This window comes from Pagrus major, chromosome 3, assembly GCF_040436345.1.
Source record: "Pagrus major chromosome 3, Pma_NU_1.0".
Taxonomy (NCBI): domain Eukaryota; kingdom Metazoa; phylum Chordata; class Actinopteri; order Spariformes; family Sparidae; genus Pagrus; species Pagrus major.
The window spans coordinates 7,719,229-7,739,365 of record NC_133217.1 but is presented as its reverse complement, the minus strand read 5'-3'; the positions used below and the strand labels follow the sequence as shown (position 1 = coordinate 7,739,365).

General features: G+C 41.4%; 1 protein-coding gene across 1 annotated transcript; it reads right to left on the bottom strand.

Moving 5' to 3' along the window:
* Positions 1–1,081: 1,081 nt before the first annotated feature.
* yrk (Yes-related kinase) lies at positions 1,082–18,642 on the bottom strand. Its single transcript, XM_073462971.1, is given in 14 exon segments — positions 1,082–1,387; positions 1,909–2,040; positions 2,204–2,305; positions 2,308–2,356; positions 2,453–2,529; positions 3,115–3,291; positions 3,870–4,025; positions 5,961–6,110; positions 6,257–6,360; positions 6,519–6,617; positions 7,787–7,889; positions 9,797–10,057; positions 11,438–11,481; positions 18,557–18,642. Coding segments are annotated over 12 exon segments (1,596 nt in total). The 5' UTR covers positions 10,035–10,057; positions 11,438–11,481; positions 18,557–18,642; the 3' UTR covers positions 1,082–1,178.
* Between the last annotated feature and the right edge of the window lie 1,495 nt (positions 18,643–20,137).

The following is a 20,137-nucleotide window of genomic DNA, read 5'->3' as shown; positions in this document are numbered from 1 at the left end:
TCCCAAGAACTTAACGTCAGTAAAATAATAAAAGGAATTATACATATTTAATGATTACTCATCCCTGTGTATTTGTGTGATGGCACCTGTCGTGACATTACCTGTGAGGAAACTCCAAATAAAACAGCGCACATATCCAAACACGCACAGACAAGAGACGTGTCCTAATCCAGAAAAGATATTTGATCTTTATTACAATAACATGACAGGGGAATCTCAACATAAAGGTTACACTTGTCAAAAAAAATTTTAAAAATACACAAAGCGAAATTCCCTGTTTATGTGTAACATTTCACCCTGCCCCTCCCAGTGGATGAAAAACTGTATACATGCATACTAGATATAGAAGTCTTTGTGACGCATCAGATATATCTGAGTTAAATTAAAAACAACAAAAGAGACAGCTCATACATAAAATTGTCATACAAATTTTAACAAACAAAGAGCATTCCTTACCATCTCTCAGACTTGACTAAGGCAGTATTAAAGGTACTTAAAAATGTAAAACAGCCCTTAATTTGGACCACTTTAAGGCACATTTGGAATCAGTTCCCGCTTTCAGGTGATGGACATGGATAATTTCAACAGCTTCTTTATATGTTTGTAAGAAGAGGCATGTTTACAGAGGGGCGTCTGTGTCTGCATACATAATCTACTCAGTTACCACACAGGTTCAGTGGGTTTCACTTAGACGTGTTTTTTAAAGACAGTAACTGTTGTATGAAACCTGTTTGCACCCTTGATCACTTCTGTTTTTGTTTTTCTCGGGTTAAACAGCTCCGCTCGGACACAGACATCAAAAGGACCTGAACATATATGGCAGCTGAAACAGATCATGTACCAACTCGACTTCCCCCCACCCTCAACACAGCCATCTACATCTTCTTTCAGTTCCTTGTTGTCATGGTTACAGAGTAAAGCAACATTACTGCAAGGCCTGACCAGCAGAGCTCCGACTCTGCTCTTCAACATGGTTGACTGATCGGTCCTGAACGGGCTGCAGTGATCAATGACCAAAAAGAGGAAACGGTTGTAAAACAGTTAAACAATGATATGTATCTTAATGTGTGTGTGCTGCATGTGTGTACATGTACTCAGTATGTTTGCATGTAAATCTATCTTTCATTCTCTGTCTGTCCGTTTATTGCTCCACATCTTTCCTACACATGTGCGGTCGGTCACAGGTTTTCTCCGGGCTGGTACTGCGGCTCTGTGGCGGTGAAGTAATCCTCCAGGAAGGACTGCAGGTACTCGAAAGTGTGCCTCTCATCAGCCTCCCGCCTCCAGCACTGCAACATCAGTTCATGGAGCGAGGCGGGGCAGCCTGGGGCACAGGGCATCCGGTAGCCCCTCTCCACCTGCTCCAGCACTTCACGGTTGTTCATGCCTAAAGGGATATTGGGGGGGGGGGGGGGGGGGTGCAGGAGAAGAGGAAAGGGTCGGATTAAAAGATACATTAAAGAACAACATGTATTGGATATGTACAGATGTAGAAGAGAGAGGAAAAGAAATAAAATCACTACGACGTATTGCTGACATACTGCGACTTTAAACATGTTTGATTATCTGTGTGAGGTTTTTATGTACTTCTATGTATTTATTTTTATCTGTTTTTATGTTCTTTGTTATGGTATATTTATTGGTGTTATTTGATCAATCTGGCATCATCCATTTTATTCTGGCGACTGGGCTGCAGGTGATTATTAAGAAAAGGATGTTCCTTTCCTTTTTATCTTCTTCTGAGTCACTTTGCAAACAATACACTGAGACCTTGAACTCGGTCAGTGCTGTAATTCACTTTGTTCTGATTCAAAATGTGAGCAAAATCTCAAACCAGGAGGAGTTCGGCTCCCAAAGATGTTCAACCTGTTACTGTGTAAAAACAAGAAACACTGAAGCAGCTGGTACCTGGGTATGGCACCCGTCCCTTAGTGATGAGTTCAGTCAGCAGGATGCCAAAGCTCCACACGTCTGACTTGATGGTAAAGCGTCCATACAGTGCAGCTTCTGGAGCCGTCCACTTGATGGGGAACTTCGCCCCTGAAACCATGGCAACACAGTGAAGATGCATAATCATATAATTAGGACAGGTTATGTATAAAAATATAGGCATGGAGGCAGAGGCAGACGCTCTTAATCATTGTGCAAGCATGGCTCTCTTCCTCCCTCATACCCCCACACACACACACACTCATGCTGTTACCTTGTCTGGCTGTGTACTCGTTGTCCTCAATGAGCCTGGCCAGGCCGAAGTCGGCGATCTTGCACACCAGGTTGTCTCCAACGAGGATGTTAGCCGCTCGCAGTCACGATGGATGTAGTTCATCCTCTCGATGTATGCCATGCCAGCTGCAATCTGAATTAAACACAAAGAGACAAGAAAGAGCTCAGATCAATGACAAAAGTGTGTGTTTCCTTTAAGTCTGCCAATGTGTGTCTGTGTAAAACTCACCTGTGCAGCCATGTCGACAAGCTGAGGCAGCTTCAGATTCTGCCCCTCTCCATCTTTTAAGAAGTCCAACAAACTCCCTGAAAAACCAAGATTGAAGCATCCTGATTGGCTGCTCATACCAAAAATATAGCCAATACAGAGTGACACATTTGAGTAAATATTGTTTTTTCTTTTGCATGAATACATCTTAATGCCAACTTTTATCTTTTTCTTTTCAATGAATATTGAAGAATAGTTTCACCTGCCCCCAGGCCACCTCCACAGGGAGGTCAAAGGTCATGCTCAGCTTAGCGGGGAGGCATGGGCGCTTGAACTTTGGTCTCCCTGATCACTCTATCACCCTTCTGCCAATTTTTTTATGTCGGGTAAATTTGATAACTCAAAAAGTTTGTCGTTTTAAATAATATCAAGTCAATTCAGTCTTATTTACATAGTGTTAAGTCACAAAAAAGTTATCTGATGACACTTTTCAATTGGAGCCGGTCCAGACCATCCTCTTTCATTAATTATATCAATTGAGTATATTAATTATTATGCTGTAGATGTATTCATTCACTGAGGTGGAGGTGGTGTACACCTGAGTCATTGAGTCATTCAGGGTTCCAACCAACAACAGAGTTCTACAGCTCGTCACAGGCGTGACAGTTTACTCAGCGTAATACCTTGGCTCATAAACTCTGTGATAATGTAGATGGGCTCCTCAGACACAACGGCGTAGAGCTGCACCAGCTTGTCGTGGCGCAGTCTCTTCATGATCTGAGCCTCCTCCAGGAGGCCTCGGGGACATGGTCCCCGCTTCAGAGTCTTCACCGCTACCTTGGTGGTACCGTTCCACATGCCTGGCATACAGACAAGGGGACGTTAACGCACACACACGGACACCCACAGAGACGTGCTGCGCAGGCATGCTGACAGCGTGGTTGCTGTATATACAGTACATGTTCATACTACTTATACAGGGATGCAAGCACCCACACGTGGATATAAATATCAAAAACATAGAGAGAGGGCACACAATCTGCAGGCTGCATCAAACACACATGGTCGAACCTCTGGTGCATGCAAATGATTGTTATCTTTTAGAGCATGCATGACATGAGACGGGTGATGTTAGGAGGGAGGGAGGGAGGGAGGTTTACTGGTCTTACATCAACACCAGCAGCACCTGAGTTACACGGACAGCACAAAGCTCGGCTGGCTTCAGGGAGAAACTCTGCACAGCTCGGGAAACAATTTCAACATGAATTGATCACATATGTAATTGGGAAAAACATCAAACCTGACACAAATGGTCAGCCACAGCCAGACATTGAGCATCACCAACAATCTTTGCTACAGGACAGTAAAACGAACACGACGCTGGACAGACAGCTCTCCCTCTGAGCCTGTAGAGGGCGTCAGAGGGCGTCATTCTCACCCATCCAAACGTCCCCGAAGCAGCCCTGTCCCAGCTTCGTTTGCAGCGCCAGCGTATCCCTGGACACCTCCCAGGCGTCCCGCCCGAGGCCCATGGTGAGCGGGGTGGAGTTGGGACAGGGCATGGTCAGGTAATAACACAGTCCGTCATTGCTGCCTATTAGGGGGAGGAGGTGGGAGCCAAAAAGGAAAGAGTGGAAGTGGGTGATAAAGAATGGGAGAAAAGGGTGTAGTGATGGGTGGAAAATGGGTGGGTTGGGGGGGGGGGTGACAAAGAGGTGAGGTGAGATGATGAAACATGCACATGCAAACACAGTGGAGGAAGGGCTCAGCTCTGCACACCTGGATGTGAAACAAAGCCACATTTTTATTCATTAGCTGCTGCGTCTGTGTCGTTCTTACAGGGATTTATTAAGGATTTGTTTCACTGCTGTAGTTTCTACTCAACACAAAACATTTAAAAACTAGTCAAGACTACATCTTAAAGCTGTGTGTATGTGGTGTGTATGTTTGTGTCCACAGGTTTTTCTTTTGCTGGTAGACAGATAAACAGGGCTTTACAGTGCATTTCTCTGAGTGTGCAGCGGAAGCGTTTACTGATGTTCTTGTCAACTGAAGACAACGAAGACTACAAACGCCTGCTCATCTTTTAACACTTTATTTTATCCAGGTGTGCTCCAGCTGTTACCTTCCCCCACGCAACACAGCACCACCATTCCTACCCATCCAGACTTCTCCAAAGCTGGCCATTTCCCAGTTTTTTAATCAGCTGGAGGGATTCACGGGGAATCTCCCACATATCCTTGGTCTTCACTGATAAGTCGGCCAGCTTAGGCATGCCCCGCTTACAGCTGCCAATCAAACGGCAGCACAGTCCTGCCGCTCTCTCTGAGCGAGAGGGGAGAGACAAACAGGCAAGGAAACGAAGAGAGAAAGAAAACAGAGGGAAAGAGGCAGCAAATGCAGAGATAAAGAAAGAACAAGACAGGTTGCTTATGTGCTTACATAACTGACAAGTTAACCAAACACTGAAGTACAAAGGCGCAAAGAAAATTCAGCAAAACAGACTTGAGCACAGATACAAAAATATAGGAAAAGCTTATAAGAAAAACAAATAAAAAAGCTGATGATGTCTGTGGCCAAGTCTCTTAAGTCGCAAACTGCAGCAAGTTTGTTATACTAACACAAGCCACTAGGGGGCAGATTAATACTGACAGAGAGCAGAGGAAGCAGAGGGTGTGAACCCTGCCTGTTGCAACAACTCTGAACTGAGTTTAAAGTCACTAAAGTCAGTGGTGGAGGAGTGGAGAAGAACTCAAACCTTTTGCTTAAGTGGAAGTAAAAAAAACTCCATGACAAGTCAAATTTCAGGCTGAAATTACAAAACATTACTCAGAGGCAAAAGTGAAAGTATTCATTACACAGAGATCTTTGTATCATTATATGTATTACTGGCTCATTTTAATGTTGTAGCTGATCAAGGTGGAGCGTGTTTTGATTACTTATTGTCAGACATGTGATTCAAGTGATTTGGTCCTAGTCTCAAGCAAATCCCAAGTCATTTTTTATTAAGTATTAAGGAAAAATGTAAAATAGTTCCTGTCTTATAATGACGTTATTGTCCAGTTTAAACAACATCCTTCAAAAAGTATGTCAGTGAATTCAGTTTGAATTATAACCTAAATATTCAGTGAAATAAATGTATTTCATTTATTTGATTTATTTCACTTATTTCACTCTCATTTCAATAACTATTATCTATCTATATCTATCAAATAGATGTAGGGGAGTAAAAAGTACAATTCTCCCTCTCAAGTGGAGCAGAAAATAGAATCAAATGAAAATACTCAAGTAAAGTAAACCAAAACAGTACTTGTAGAGTAAAAGTCCTGACTTTCCACTACTGATTAATGAGTGGTAGAATTTAAGCATTATTCTGTCTCTACTAGTGACAGAATAATGCTTAAATTCTTTCTTGTATTTTGGCAGAGAATGATTGGGCAAAAAGGTGAATCAGAAAAGAGCAACACAACAATTACTTTTACTTTGAAGGAGAAGCAGAAAGAACAGGATGAATTACTGTGTGCGTTACCTGTATAGTGCTCTACAAGCTCCTGCACAGTGTCGAACTGAGATCTCGTGGTGATGTAGTAGCCACCATTGTCTAGTTTGCGGATCTTATAATGCTTGACATGTTCTCCCTTGTTGTCGTCCCAGTCACGGATAGACAGAGAGTAAGCGCCTGTGAAGAGGTCGGAGAGGAAGAGGAACGCGTTGGGAAGACATAAGAGATGAAAAGAGGGAGGTATTAAAAAACATTCACATTTACCAATATACCAATATTAGTGTGTGCGCATGTTCACATGCATGTGTGTGGCCTATATTCACCCTTTGTGGTCTCGCTCTCTCGTATAAGGAAAGTTCCTCTCTGGTTGCCATGGCCCAGCAGCTGTCTCTCCGCATCCTTCCTCCCCATCTTCCCAAAATACCACCTGTCACCATGACAACAACACACATCATGTGACCTCTGCCCTCAGACTGCATGTCAATCATTGAGAAAAATGTAAACTACCAGAACTGAAATTGCAGCGTGTGTGTGTGTGTATGTGTGTGTGTGTGTGTGTGCACGTGCGTGTGTGTGTGTACTCACTCTTCAGCCTGTATGGAGTCGACAGGAGCGACATAGTTGGAGGGGATGTAACCTGAGTTGCCTGTGTCCAAAGAGCGAGCCTCCCACCAGTCTCCCTCACTGCAGAAACACACACAACACGTCAGTTTGCGTGTAAAGATGCAAAACATCAGATGCGTTTAGAGAATCTGAGATCAGGTGAAAGAATACAGTCAGCTCACAGTTAAGTATGATGCTTAATAGAGGGTTCATGCTGAAATTTAACAACCTAATAATATTCGACAACGTTGAAATGAAACTACACAATGACTACACAAACTACTTATTTTTTCCTCCTAACTTCAGCATTAGTGATACATATGTGACAAAAGGAGTAAAAAGCCTTTTGTGGCTCCAGAGATTGCTGCATGTAATCTGAAAATGTACCTCCGGTAATGTCCCTCAGTGTCTGACTTGCATTGTGGGTAATGTATGCACTGCCCTCCTATAACATTGTTGGACTCATTGTGGACAGTTTCGATACAGCAGAATCAGAGATATCGTCACTTTTATTCCACGTGTTATTCTTCCTTTTTAAAAACCTGCCACCCACATTAACCACAATGCAACGTGGTAGGTCGTTATCAGATTTCAAGCAGCTTCCTCCGAAGGCACAAAAAACTTCATACTATGTTTTTCACATATGCAGTTGTACTCCCAGTTGTACTGCAGCTGACCCATAAACACACTTTAAGGTGTAAAACTGGTGGAGTTCCCCTTTAAGCGTAGGTATGTACAGTATTTCTGTGAAACCAAGACCAATTTTCATATGACTGGGTAAAAAGAAAAGATGGCTATTCATAGGTGTAAATGTGCAGAAACTAACCCTTCAAGTTTCACTTGTTTTACTTCTAAAAATAGTCTCAACATGCACTTCTGCAAATCCACATTAAATGAAGTATCAAAAAGTCTAGATGAGAAAGAAAATAGAGGGTGAATGTGTAAACTTGGTTTGAGTAACAGTAACTCCAAACACCTCCGTAAAGTCAGATTATAAACATCATTATATAAACAGATTTTAGATTTCTATGACAGAACTATTGTTTGAGATCATGCACTGCAGCAGTTCACAGTGTTAATGGGTGGCATTTAATTTATGCAAACAAAATTAATTACCTTCTGCGAGTCGTAACTCATCTCATTTAACACATTAAACTCTGATCACATACAGCTAATATTCAGCTCCTGATGCATATTATCATGTTTGTTAACCACATCTGTAAACCGTTTCAGTATTCATTTGTACCCACGTGTTGTTGATGATCTGGAATTTCTCTCCTTTCTGAAAAGTAAGGTCATCTTCTGTGCGAGCGTCGTAGTCGTACAGAGCTATAAACAGAGTGACTCCACCACCTGCATATGTGTTCACACAAAAAGAGACAGAGGTGTTATCAGTTTCCAGTTATAGTTCATACCAGCGAACTCTATCAAACACATCAGGCTATTTTTACTGTTTCAAATTATGTGATGTGGTTCACATTTATTGTCTGTCTTAAAACAACACTCATACACAAACACATAAAATACATCTAAAGTTGTACGTTACAGAGAATCAAGACCTCTCAGGTCATTTGGGACGGGTTAACTCGGTGTTCCCAGGATCAAAACAAAGCACGGAGAAGCAGCTGCTCTGGAGGACTAAACATCTGCAGTCACAACGGATTCTGCTCTGATACAGATCTCTTTACCGAGAGCTCAGAGATTACTTCTAAACTTGTGGGATTAAAATCTGATTTTATCTTCATTCCTGTTTACCAATCTGATTGAAGCAGCGATCTGAGGAGGTGAGAAAATACTTTACTTCATGAATGTAACATTACAGAGAGGAGAGGGGAAAAAGAGGAGAGAGAACTGGTGTCTCTGGTGAGTGCTGAAATCATTGAGAGCTGACCTGAATTTAAACACACAGACACACAAACACACACTCGGTGTGTGCCGTTGTTACCTCGTCGAACAAACACAAGTGATCCTGCAGTCAAACTCGCTTCGCTAGTGAGGAACTCATCATTAAACAACAACAACTGCTGATAAAAATCTATCCGATGTGACTCATACACAAGTGTTCCTGAAAGTTAAAGCAACAAGTGATCAAATTAAATGTGATGTTACTTTGGGAAACTTGAGGATTTCTCTGATTTGAACATTTTTGGAAACATCTGAGATAATGTAAGTACCAAAGTCAACAAAATATATAACAAAAGTGTAGTTGTTTAAGAAATAATAATGCGGAATTCTTACATATTATACCTTTTAATCATAGGCTTGAAACATACATGTTTACTTTAGTATTCCAATAACGTAGATGCATAACTTATTTCTTTAAACTGTAAATATTTATTTGCTTACTTTCTTACTTTCACTTTTTTAATGTCTTTCGAATGCAATCTTAAGGTTTTTTAAATGTCTTACTTTTTCTATTTCTACGAGTGTGTGAAGCACCTTGAATAGCCTTGTGTCTGAATGGTGCCTTATAAATAAATGTCCTTGCCTTGCCAAATTTACTGTACATTAAAATAGTTCAAACTGGCTGTGAAGAGATCCCTTCTCAGTGTGATTTCAGTGTTAGAGAAGGCAGACAAAAAAGTCCTCTTTCAATGCAAAATTGCATTCAAGTGTATAGCCAGAGTCAATTGGAGGCTTATTATGCATTCCCAGTAAGGAAACAGAGAATGAATTTCATTCAAGCCTCATACAAACAAATGAATGTTAAACTGCAGCGATTTCTGCACCAAACAAGCCCTATGGATTTTGTCCCTCATATCTTACACTGAAATTGATCACTTCAGGGCCATTATGGACAGGAGAGACAATCACAGCGATCAATATCTCTTTCACAGTAAGTAGGAGCGTAGTTTTAAAGAAAGACTTAAACTCTGAAAGCATCACTGTAAAATGTGACAAGAGAAGGACCAAAAAATATAGTCTTTCTTTACCCCACCTGCTTATCATGATTATATAAAAAATTCTGAAAGATGTTTTAGTAGAGAAACTCTATCACAGCGTGATATCATGACTTAAGAAATATAGATATCTCTGATTTTGAGACCATTGACAAACGGTACAAAAGACATAATTGAGAAATCATTTTTTATGACAAATGTCACTGAAGAAGTTCTAGTTTCACTTTGTTTCGCTCTATTATCCATTTGTGTCAAACTGTACTTGTTAACAGGTACACCTATTTTCACCTACTAGAATCTTAGTAATATTCTAAGATTGTAATTTCGGTCTCACACACATACACACACATAGAGCCACACCTGTTATACCTCCAGGCCGCTGGTGTGTGTTGGTGTTAGAGAAGATGGCGCTGGATGAGAAGCCCTTGTTGAAGTCTGGGATGGTCTGAGTGGGGTCGGGACAATAACGGCCCTGATTCGAGGCCGTGAACAGCCCTCCATCTACGTTGCTAGGAGACAGATCCGTAATGTCTGCTGCTGCTGATGTTGCTGCTGCTGCTTTGGCGGACTTTTTCTGCTTGCAACAGACACACCCCATAATAACCAGCACGGAGACAGCGTCTGTGGAAGCAAGCAGAGTTAACGAAACATGCCACAACTTTTCTCTACAGACTGTCACGTTTGCTTCTGTCTCTTGCTGTTTGATGCTATATAATAGTTATTAAAGCTGTATGCAGCTTATTATCATAATTTTTACCTGGTGTAATAACAGTATCAGTCATAATGTGTTTGTTTGCGGAGACAACAACAAAGACAAGAACAACAACAAAGACATTTAAAGGGAAACGCCAGACGAGTCAAAACTTAAGCAGCAGAAGCCAAGATATCCTGACTTTTAGTCCTTAGTATGAGTTCCTACATTTCCCATGATGCACCTTGATAGCATCATTCCATAGACCACCACTGCTTGATAATAAATAGCCACACATCTTTCAAACTGCACACCTCCAGTTTGAACGACCGTAGACAGTACTAATAGTGGGCGGAGCTTTCCGGTCTGAAAAAGTGAAGCCAACATAAAAGAAGTGCCTTACATCACTGGTTGCAAAAAAAAGTCAGATTTTTATGTAAGCTTACGAGGCAATTAACCCACTTCTCACTTGATTTATTACCTGATTATACAGTTTCCTAATGAGTTCATGTTGACGAAGTTTATGTAATTATGTTTTGTAAATTTTGGTCCCATTGACAGTAAAATAAAGTAGAGTATGCTTTTGGGTTTTTCTATCTTATGATTGACAAGATGCACACAAAACTGTAGGTTTTGCAGGACGTAAGGCGTCGACCCTGGGCAAAATAACCCTGATGACATCACTATGACATCATCAGCTCCTCCAGTGACAGTAGACATTTTAATAAAACTGCTTTTACTGGCTGAGCAGTACCTCTGACAAGTAAACTGAAACTTCATGTATAAAATCAGTTAACTGCCCCTTTAATTACAGTAATTACCCATTACTTAATGGAAACAGACAAGCAAGGTTTGCCGGGCAGCAATCTAAACGCAGATGGTGTCATCAACATTTACTCATAATGATACATTTGAACATAAGACTCATCTATTGCCGGTTTAATTAACTGCAGTATCGCTGCTTATCAGTGAAATTAAAAATACAAGAATCTAGTGGATTATCACAAGATTCAACATAAGAAGTAAGTCAGTTTTAGCGTTACGATAAGAATGTCATTTCCTCTAATTCCTGCCTACGAAACCTGAGACTTCAAACAGACGCTGGCAGAAAGTGAAAGCGACATGTATCAACAACATACAGAGGGTCACCCTTGTGAAACAAACCACCGGGTGTGAAGAGCTGAACCGTGAAGAGAGAAGTAACAAACTTTAAATAAAAAAACTTAACTTCCCTCGAGCGGGAAGAGGAGGAGGAAGAGCAGAAGGGGGGGGTGAGGTAAGGCGGGAAGGAGAAGTTAACTTTTTCTCACCTGATGTCTTCCTCTGTCAGATCATCTGTCAATCACCATCGCCACTGGAAGAAAAAGAAAGGGAAGGAGGTGAGTGACGAGAGAGCAGGAGAGGAGGGGATGAGTGGCAGAGAACCGGAGACGCGGAAGGTGATAGGGCATGTGAGAGAGAGGCTCAAGGGCGGTAAAGCGTGTATAAAGAGATGCGTGAAGGGAGACGCCAGGAGACAGTGAGCGCAGTCGAAAGAAAAAAACTGAGACAGCTCGATAAGGAAAGACAGAGAGAGACCTGAGGTTAGCCACTTCCCTTTTTGCTCTGTAGTTTTGAGAGAGGGTACTCAGTCATTATCGCTGGTCAACAGCTGAGCGTGTGTTTGGACGTGCGTGTGTGTGTGTGTGTATGTGGGGGGGTTGTGGTGAAACATACCTGTAAATGTCATCATTAGACAGAAGTAACTGACACAGAGAGACAGTCACTGACGATGTGAAATGTGTTTCACAAAGCATACATGTGTGCAATTCAGACTTCCAGTTGAGAGTGAACCGCATTGTTTGAGAAGAAGTTGACAAAGCAAATACCGGTGCCAACATCAAGAGGAAATAACACCCAGAGGAGACTGTTCAACATTTTAATTGTGTGCAGAGATGACTGCGTGTGATCCTGATCAACATGAAACTGACTTTTTAAAATCTTATTTGCTTTCCGGTGGAGAGTTAGATGAGATTATCTACAGTCAGCAGCCAGTTAGCTTAGCTTAGCACAAACACTGGAAACAGGGGGAAACTGCTAGCCTGGCTCTGGCCAACAGGAACAAAATCCACCTCCAAAGCTCACTAACTAATGTCCATTAAGGTTCAATGTTCAGTCTTTATTACCTCCACCGTGTTTTTGCCCATGTCCATTTGAGGGCTGGTTGTTTTGTTGGTTTGTCAACAGGATTACACAAAAACTACTCAACGGATTTCCACTACATATGTATGGAGGATGGGTCTCGGCCCAGAATAGACCCCATTAACTTTTGGTGCAGATCCTAAATTGGCAGAATTTGATGCTTTAATCATCTCATGTGATGGTAAACTGAATATATAAGGTTTCTGATTGGACAAAATTGGCACATTTCAGAGACCTTCACTATTTTTAATTGACCTTTTATGCCTTTAAACCTCTGATATTTTATCTGTTCCTGCCTCCTTTAAATGAAACGTGTGCTCCCATTTTTATGTATTTTATGGCTCTAAACTTCTCATGTTTTGTTTGTACCTTGTGTCTTTTAAATGTAAGATTGAGCTGTATGCTTTGTATGAAAGGTGTGATAAAAAAATAAAGTTTTGGACGCCCCGATAGCTCAGTTGGTAGTATGCATGTCATCCCCCCTCTTTTCTCATCCAATTTCCTGTCATCTCTCTCAACTTTGCTCTAAAATAAAGCCATGAAAAGGCCAAAAAAACACAATTTCAACATATTCAACTCTGCGTATTTCTCTGTATCTCAACATCATGGCAAATGAGGAAACATGACCGATTTTGAGGCTTAAATAAAGGTTTGAGTGAATGAATGAATTTTAATTGATAAAATAAATGGCAGATTAACCGACAATGAAAATAATCTTCAAATGCAGCCCTTGATTAAACTGTATAGTCATTTTGGAGGCTGTAGTTTCTAGTCAGTATTTACTGACATTGATATAACTGAGGTGGACAGAATATTACAGTTCAGCAGCATCGCCAATGCAGCCTCTATAATGCCTATTAAGTTGGATTAACACCTGTTTAAAGTTCTAACAACCCTGAACATTATAACTTTCATGAAGGGAGGCTTTATTGACATCTATTGTATTTGACTGCATTCGTTTTAGTTCCGAATAATCTGGCAACTGAGTCTAGAGCGACCAAAGGATTCAAACTGGCAACCTTTCAAAACCCCTGGCTGTAGCCTCCCCACCTACTGAGGAATGTGAGGGAAGTCACACACAGGAAGAACACTACAGGTTATGGCAGGGGAGCGACAAAAAAACAAAAAGATTCACTTTCATTCTGAGAGAAGAGCAGAGCTTCCAACCCACAGCGTCAGCTTTGTCCCATCCACACCACAAATTCCCTGAAATTCCTGTTTGAAGCAACAAAAGCTATTATGGGCTTCAGCCAGACGACTCTACGGCAAAATATGCAAAAATTTACCGGCGCACAAACTTGCATGCACACACACACTTGTGCGCTATCAGGCCGGCCATCAGGAGAGCTACAGGAAGTTAGCTCTGTTAGAGTTTCCTGTCCAGCCCTCTGATGGCTCCCCCCTTTTCCTGGAAACTGAGGACAGGGTCCATCCACACACACACACACACACACACACATACACCGAGCAGCTGCAGGGCCACAAACACACGCACACACATCTTCCTCTCTGTTGCTGTTTTTCTCCACTCCGTGCCTACACCCCTCCAACAATAACCCTCCAGCCTTGTTTCTCTTTCTGACCTGAGAAAGGAGAAGTGACAGACGGTAGAGAAGAGGCCTACTCCCTTTCATCTTCATCTCTCCTCTGACTCTTTTTTCTGCTTTTGGAAGATGGGCACATCACCACAGATGGATATGTATTCAGACACACACACACACACACACACACACATACACACACACAGAGGACTGTTTGCAGGTTGGCCCTACAGTCATTGTTCTCCGTTGGGTTCCTGTTGACCAAATCCTCTCACTCTCTTCCTCTCTGCACGCAGGAACCACGATAACCCATAAATACCACCTGATAAATCAGTCGAACTGAGGTGTTTTAATGCATAAAGGACAAATCTAACGCATTTTTAACACTAAAGTCACACATGCAGCACAGTTTCACAGCCGACTGGACGAAGGCCTCACAAAGCAAGGTTGCACGAGAGCCGAAATGTAAAACTGTGCAGCAACCCATGGCATTTTTTCACCTTTGTCCCTGCTTTAGAATGATCTCTCTTCAATCAGTCACAAGCAACAAAGGTACAAGAGAGAAGTGTGTGGGTGTGTGGTGCTGATGGGTGGTTGCACATTCGAATTGCCACACGGCCCCTAATGTTGCTGCCTTTTATGCATGTGAGAAAAGTCCTCCTAACTTCTGATCTCACCAGAGTAATTTAAGAACAGTCTGAGTTCCTCTTTGCTGCTTGAAACCAAGTAACAAAAAGGAGATGTAGTGTGCAGCAAACACAGACTCAGCTCCGTTTATGAGGAGTTTAGCTGCGTCTTAGTTTGCATGATATTCAAGGCAATGAAAGTGTTAGTGGTATCACTGCAAACATAAACAAATTGACTGAAGTGATGCATTAAAAATGCTCTCCAGTCATGCACAAACGCTGCCTTTCACCTTCTCTAAAATATGTTTAGCCTCCCGCTCACAGCTGCACAAACTGCATGTGATGTAACAGCAAAATGATGCAACTGTCATTAAAGCCTCTTGCAACAATCATTTACATCATACTTATTTCTCAGGTAAACCAGTAATCCTCTGTTAATAAGTTGTTTCTGAAGTAAACTTCATTCCACTGACTAGTTGCTGGCGGTCACAGCACATTTTATTATAGCAGCTGGCAAACATGCAGAAGAAGAAATAATTAGAATACTTTGTGAGACAGAAGCAGCTTCCTCTGGTGGGGAGAGGTGCGGTAATGGTTATGTGGTAAGTCTATCTGAAACAGCAGGCTTCACAGCACAGACTAATAGATATTAAGCATCAGTGTTCATGTACTTGACTTTTTTAACGGTTGTTTCATCCAAATTGCAAAAACACAGATTTTCTTAGCAACCTCTGGTGGTATGAGGACATGCTTTGTTTTTTTGTTTTTTGTTTTTTTTTTGGGGGGGGGGGTTGCCCAGGTTTTGAAATATCCGCCTCCAACGCCATACGATGGAGGTGAATCTTGTAATTAACAGACATCACAGGAAGTAACTTTTACCAAAGAAGTCATCCCTGAGAAAACTCTCGTCTGTAAGATCAGTGGATTTTTTTCAGAGTTATGGGGAGGATGCGTCTCGAAAGTGCTCACACGGCTGAATTTTTTACTTTCTCTCTCAATGCTGTACACGCAACAAATGAATTTGACTTCACCTCAATTGTATCGGGTTGGAAGTGATCTCATCACAGGTGCGAATAAAAGTAAAAATATCTGCATTGCTGAATGGTCTCTTTTGTTGTTTTTGTATTTTAGTGAACCAACTCTTTGATGTACAGCCGTCAGGTAACGAGTACTTTATAGGATTTGCAATACTGCACTCCATTATAAAAATCCTGCATTCAAATTTGTGTTTAAGTGAAAGTATTATCAGGAAAGTTTATGTAAAGAACCCATTGTAAACGTCCCTTTTTAATTTAAAAGAAAAGTTCAACAAAAACTGAAAATCCAGTCATGTTTTGTAGTCCACAAAACATTTCTGGAGCTTCACAGCAAAACAGCGGCGCAGCACTCTCCTTTACAACTGAAGTAGATGGGGACTTGTATGGTTAAAAACAACCTCATAATAAAATAAAATGGCTCAACTGAGCACTTCAAGCAGTCCTGAGTTCCCAAATTGATTTGGAAAGACACTTTTTACATCCCTTTAAAGACAAAATCTTCACTGTTGCTGCTGAGCTAAATGCGTTTGCATTCATCCTGTCTGAAGTAGGTGAGAGCTCGACCGGGCATCGAGGGTGTAAATAACATCTCGGGAGATTCACTTATGCCAGATAGACCCATTTTATGTTTGTATTCTTTTTGTTTGTACATTTTAAAACAAGTCCCCATCTACTTCAGTTGTTTAGGAGATCGCTGCTACACTGTTCTGCTGTGAAGCTCCGGAAATGTTCTGTGGACTACAAAACATCACGCGGCCGGTGAGTAGATGATGACTGAATTTTCATTTTTGGGTGAACTCAAGCATCCTTTAATGTTGTGGTTGATGATTAAGTGGAGCTTTAATGTATCACAGTGCATTATATTGCATACACTATCTTTGTTTTGTATGTAAAACCTTAATCTGAAAAGCGACTAGTTATGGCATAAATGCAAAGGAGTAAAGAGTACAATATTTTCCTCTCAAATGTAGGAATGGAACACAAGCATAAAGCAGCACACAAATTGTACTGAAGTACAGTTTTTGAGTAAATATTAAAGTAAATGACCATGTATTTGTATCCTATATAACAATATAAGGAAGCACATACATTCTGACCCATGAAGCATTATCACGCATTCATTGCACTCTTATAAAATCACAATAACATCACCCTCCATCGTCACACTTGCAAACATCCAAAATGACACACCCTTTCCTGCACAGTGGCCTGCCGATAAGCTGCTCCCAGCAGGGAATTCACTGCAGCAACACGGGTCAACACACACACACACACACACACACACACACACACGATTGTTCAGATCTGTTGACTTTCTGTACTTTTACACCAATTCTCTGCGCAGCTCAGACTTTCTTCAATCCAATTCAGTTTTGCCGTTTCTCTCCATCTTAACTCTCTTTTTCTCTCTGACTCTCTCGCTCGTTAGCAGGAAGCCCCACAGGATGCGGAGTGTGAGTGCGGCAGGAATGATAGGACAATGGGAAGCAGGCTGTCACCGAACCCTCACACACTCAGAAAGGAGCAGGAGAGAAACTAGGAGGTGGGGGCAATGGAAAAGTAAGGTGTCTCGGTCATTGGGACGTCCTGTTTCCACATGAAGTCATCACATCCTCCAGATACAGAGGACTGAGGTGGCTTATTGGACGGCATACATGAACATTTACACGTCCAGTCCTGTTTTTTAAGCATTAGGCGGCAACTATAAGATGAGTCTTCTAACAAAAAAATGCAAAGCCCCTGATGGAAATGACAGCTGACACCCTCCATCCAGGGGAATCCGAGGGTGATAACACTCTTCACAATCACTTCAACAATCACTTCACTGTCACAGTGCTGGGAAAGCTGAGTAATGACGGGGGCGTCCATTTCTAACCCCACCAACTAAAAAACCTCTCTACGCCCCCTTCCTTCCTGCCTAGCCCTGAAGCTAAAGACAGGAACTGACCTCGTAAAGAAACAGGAAGTGATGAAGTCCGGCCTTGGACGGCCTAATCGTGCTTTTTTCCCCATCCGACCTTCAAAATTCCACGACACCTCCTCCTTCACACAGACACACACATCAGCAGCGACACAAAGATTGATTATCTAAAAGGAAAGTGGAGGTGTGATTATGCAACGTCTCCGCAGCCTGTCACGATGAAGGAATAAACACCTACGTCGAAGCACAGAAACACCTCAAATGGATGGAGATGTTGAGGAAACATCCAACCCTGCCTTTTCCTCAAGGTGGTTTCCTGTAGGCGTGCTGCCAAATAAATCACAGTCACAGTCGAGGCCTACTGAAGGAATATGAAGCCTCCGGAGCAAATTCAACTAGACTTCTGAAAGTTTGGCAAACGTGAAGCCACAAATCCAGATTCCATAAGTTGTGTTTGACCTTTGACCCCTTTGATTTAAAAATGAACAGGTCTATTTCACTTCTGCGATCCTTTCCCGTAACTAATACGTATTTGACAGGAAGAGATCTAATTTTAAAGATTTAAAGGTCTTGTGACTTAGTTCTCTGGAAAATTCCACTCTTTCAATAATATTGCAATGTCGGCTGTTTGATTTCTAAACACCAGCCTCTGAAGAGTGGAAGTAGTGGTCTCCGCACTTCATTAACCTCTCACAAACTTCCTTTTATCTAACAGTAAGCACTCCAAAGTTACCTAATGTCCACACACTGAAACTTATCACCGGAGTTCTGACTTTTTTCCATTTTAAAAGATGAAAGGTACACAGGGATGTGAGGTGGTGGGCTGCTGAAGACACCCATCTAGGTTTGTTTGGCTACATTTACAGCTGAAGTCTTTTAAAAGAGATGTGAACCAAAGGTGGCTTCCTCCGTCGATGCAGAAAGAAAACAGTGAAAAGTTCAAGTGAAATTGTTAATAAGAGCTTTGTGGAGAAAACTGCCTCTCTATGTATCACCTCTGACGTGGGATTCACAAAGTTTACTGATAAAAGCTTAAAAACAACAAACCACTCTTTCTTTAATAACAACACTGTGCCGGTATTTTATCACTCCAGACATGATGTGATTAAATAAGAGGACATACCTGACACAAAATCCGTCGTTATCCCGTCCGGGGAATCCTCGAGTCGGTGTCACTGCGCTGCGCGAGGGAGAAGAAGTGAGCGCGCGCCTCGTCCGGAAGGCTTGAACGGACCTCACGCGCGCAGGGGTCCACCCCAGAGGAGCGCGTGCAGTGGACAGCTGAAAAAGGACCTGTTATGTTTACTAACAGAAAGAAGATGGCAGTCATTTTGAAATATCTTTTAGAAAAACAGATAATTAGCTTTTTTTTCAGACAATATATGAAGAATATTTGATATAAATATAAATAAAATAAATACACACATCCAGCGGAGATGTTGCCTCACTTCAGCCCGGAGTGCAAGTGCAAGATGCGACACATCCACTCCCTGGTGTGAACTTACAGGAAGACTGAGAGAGATGTGTGATATCCGCGTACATGTCACAAGCCAGAAAATAAGAGATGGTGCCCAGTGATTGTAAAGTCGCTGTTTTTGTGTTACCATTACCTTGAAGATGGGTTACATCACATGTTTAAGGTGCACATTCGGCTGTAACTCAACAAAGAGGACAATCGTATCGTCACGCAGTTACAGTTCACGTTGAAGAGCGAGTTGACTCAATGGAGAGCTGTTGGGCGACATGTGTTACATTTCTTCAAGTCTTTGTCTCCCTCTAGCGGCGGCTCGAGGCAACTCCTGCAGCAGGCTTGAGTGTCTTGGATTAGAAACAGGGTTGTAAAAAGTACCAAAAGGTCATACTTGAGTAAAAATGATAAAGATATCGTGTTAAAATATGACTTTGGAAAAGGTGAAAGTCACTCATATGAACAGAACTCTTAAAGTGTCTGATAATAAAATGTACTTAAAGGAGCACGATGGAGTTTTGGGAAGGATTTTTAATCAGAAGAGAAAGATTCTTCATTGACTGATGCCTAGTATGCCTAAACATACTAAATAAACTCTCTTCATTAAAATGTCTGAATAAACTGAATAAACTCTCTTTAAAGCACAACACACTTTCATACTGTTTTACTTTGTTTATATTTGTCGGACCCTGCCACCTTTCTGGCTTCAACAGTGTTCTGTGGACCTTATTTTCCTCTGAGAACAGCTTGTTTATTCAGTTATGAAAACATAAATACTTCTGAGTTTGTATTATTACCTCATTAATATTGGAAATATAAAAATTCTGATTTCTTCTCCAAAACTACGTAGTGCCCCTTTAAAGTCACTCATATGAATAGTTCTGTTTTTAAGTATCTGATAATAGAATGCACTTAATTATCAAAAGTACATATTTACATCATATGTACATACTGTGTACTATGTGGTCGACCAATTATGGGATCCAATATTAAGCGTTTTCTGATTATCGGAAACAGTGTTAATCCTTTTGTTTGATTGCCGATTAAATCAATAAAAAAATACGCTCCTTTGGCTCTGCAGTAGAGTAAAAAGTCCAGTATTTTCTTCAAATGTAGTGAAGTGGAAGTATAAAGTAGCAGAAAACTGAAATACTCAAGTAAAGTACAAGTACGTCTGAATTATACATTAGTACAGAGATATAGATAAATTCCATCAATGATTAGAAACAAATAAGA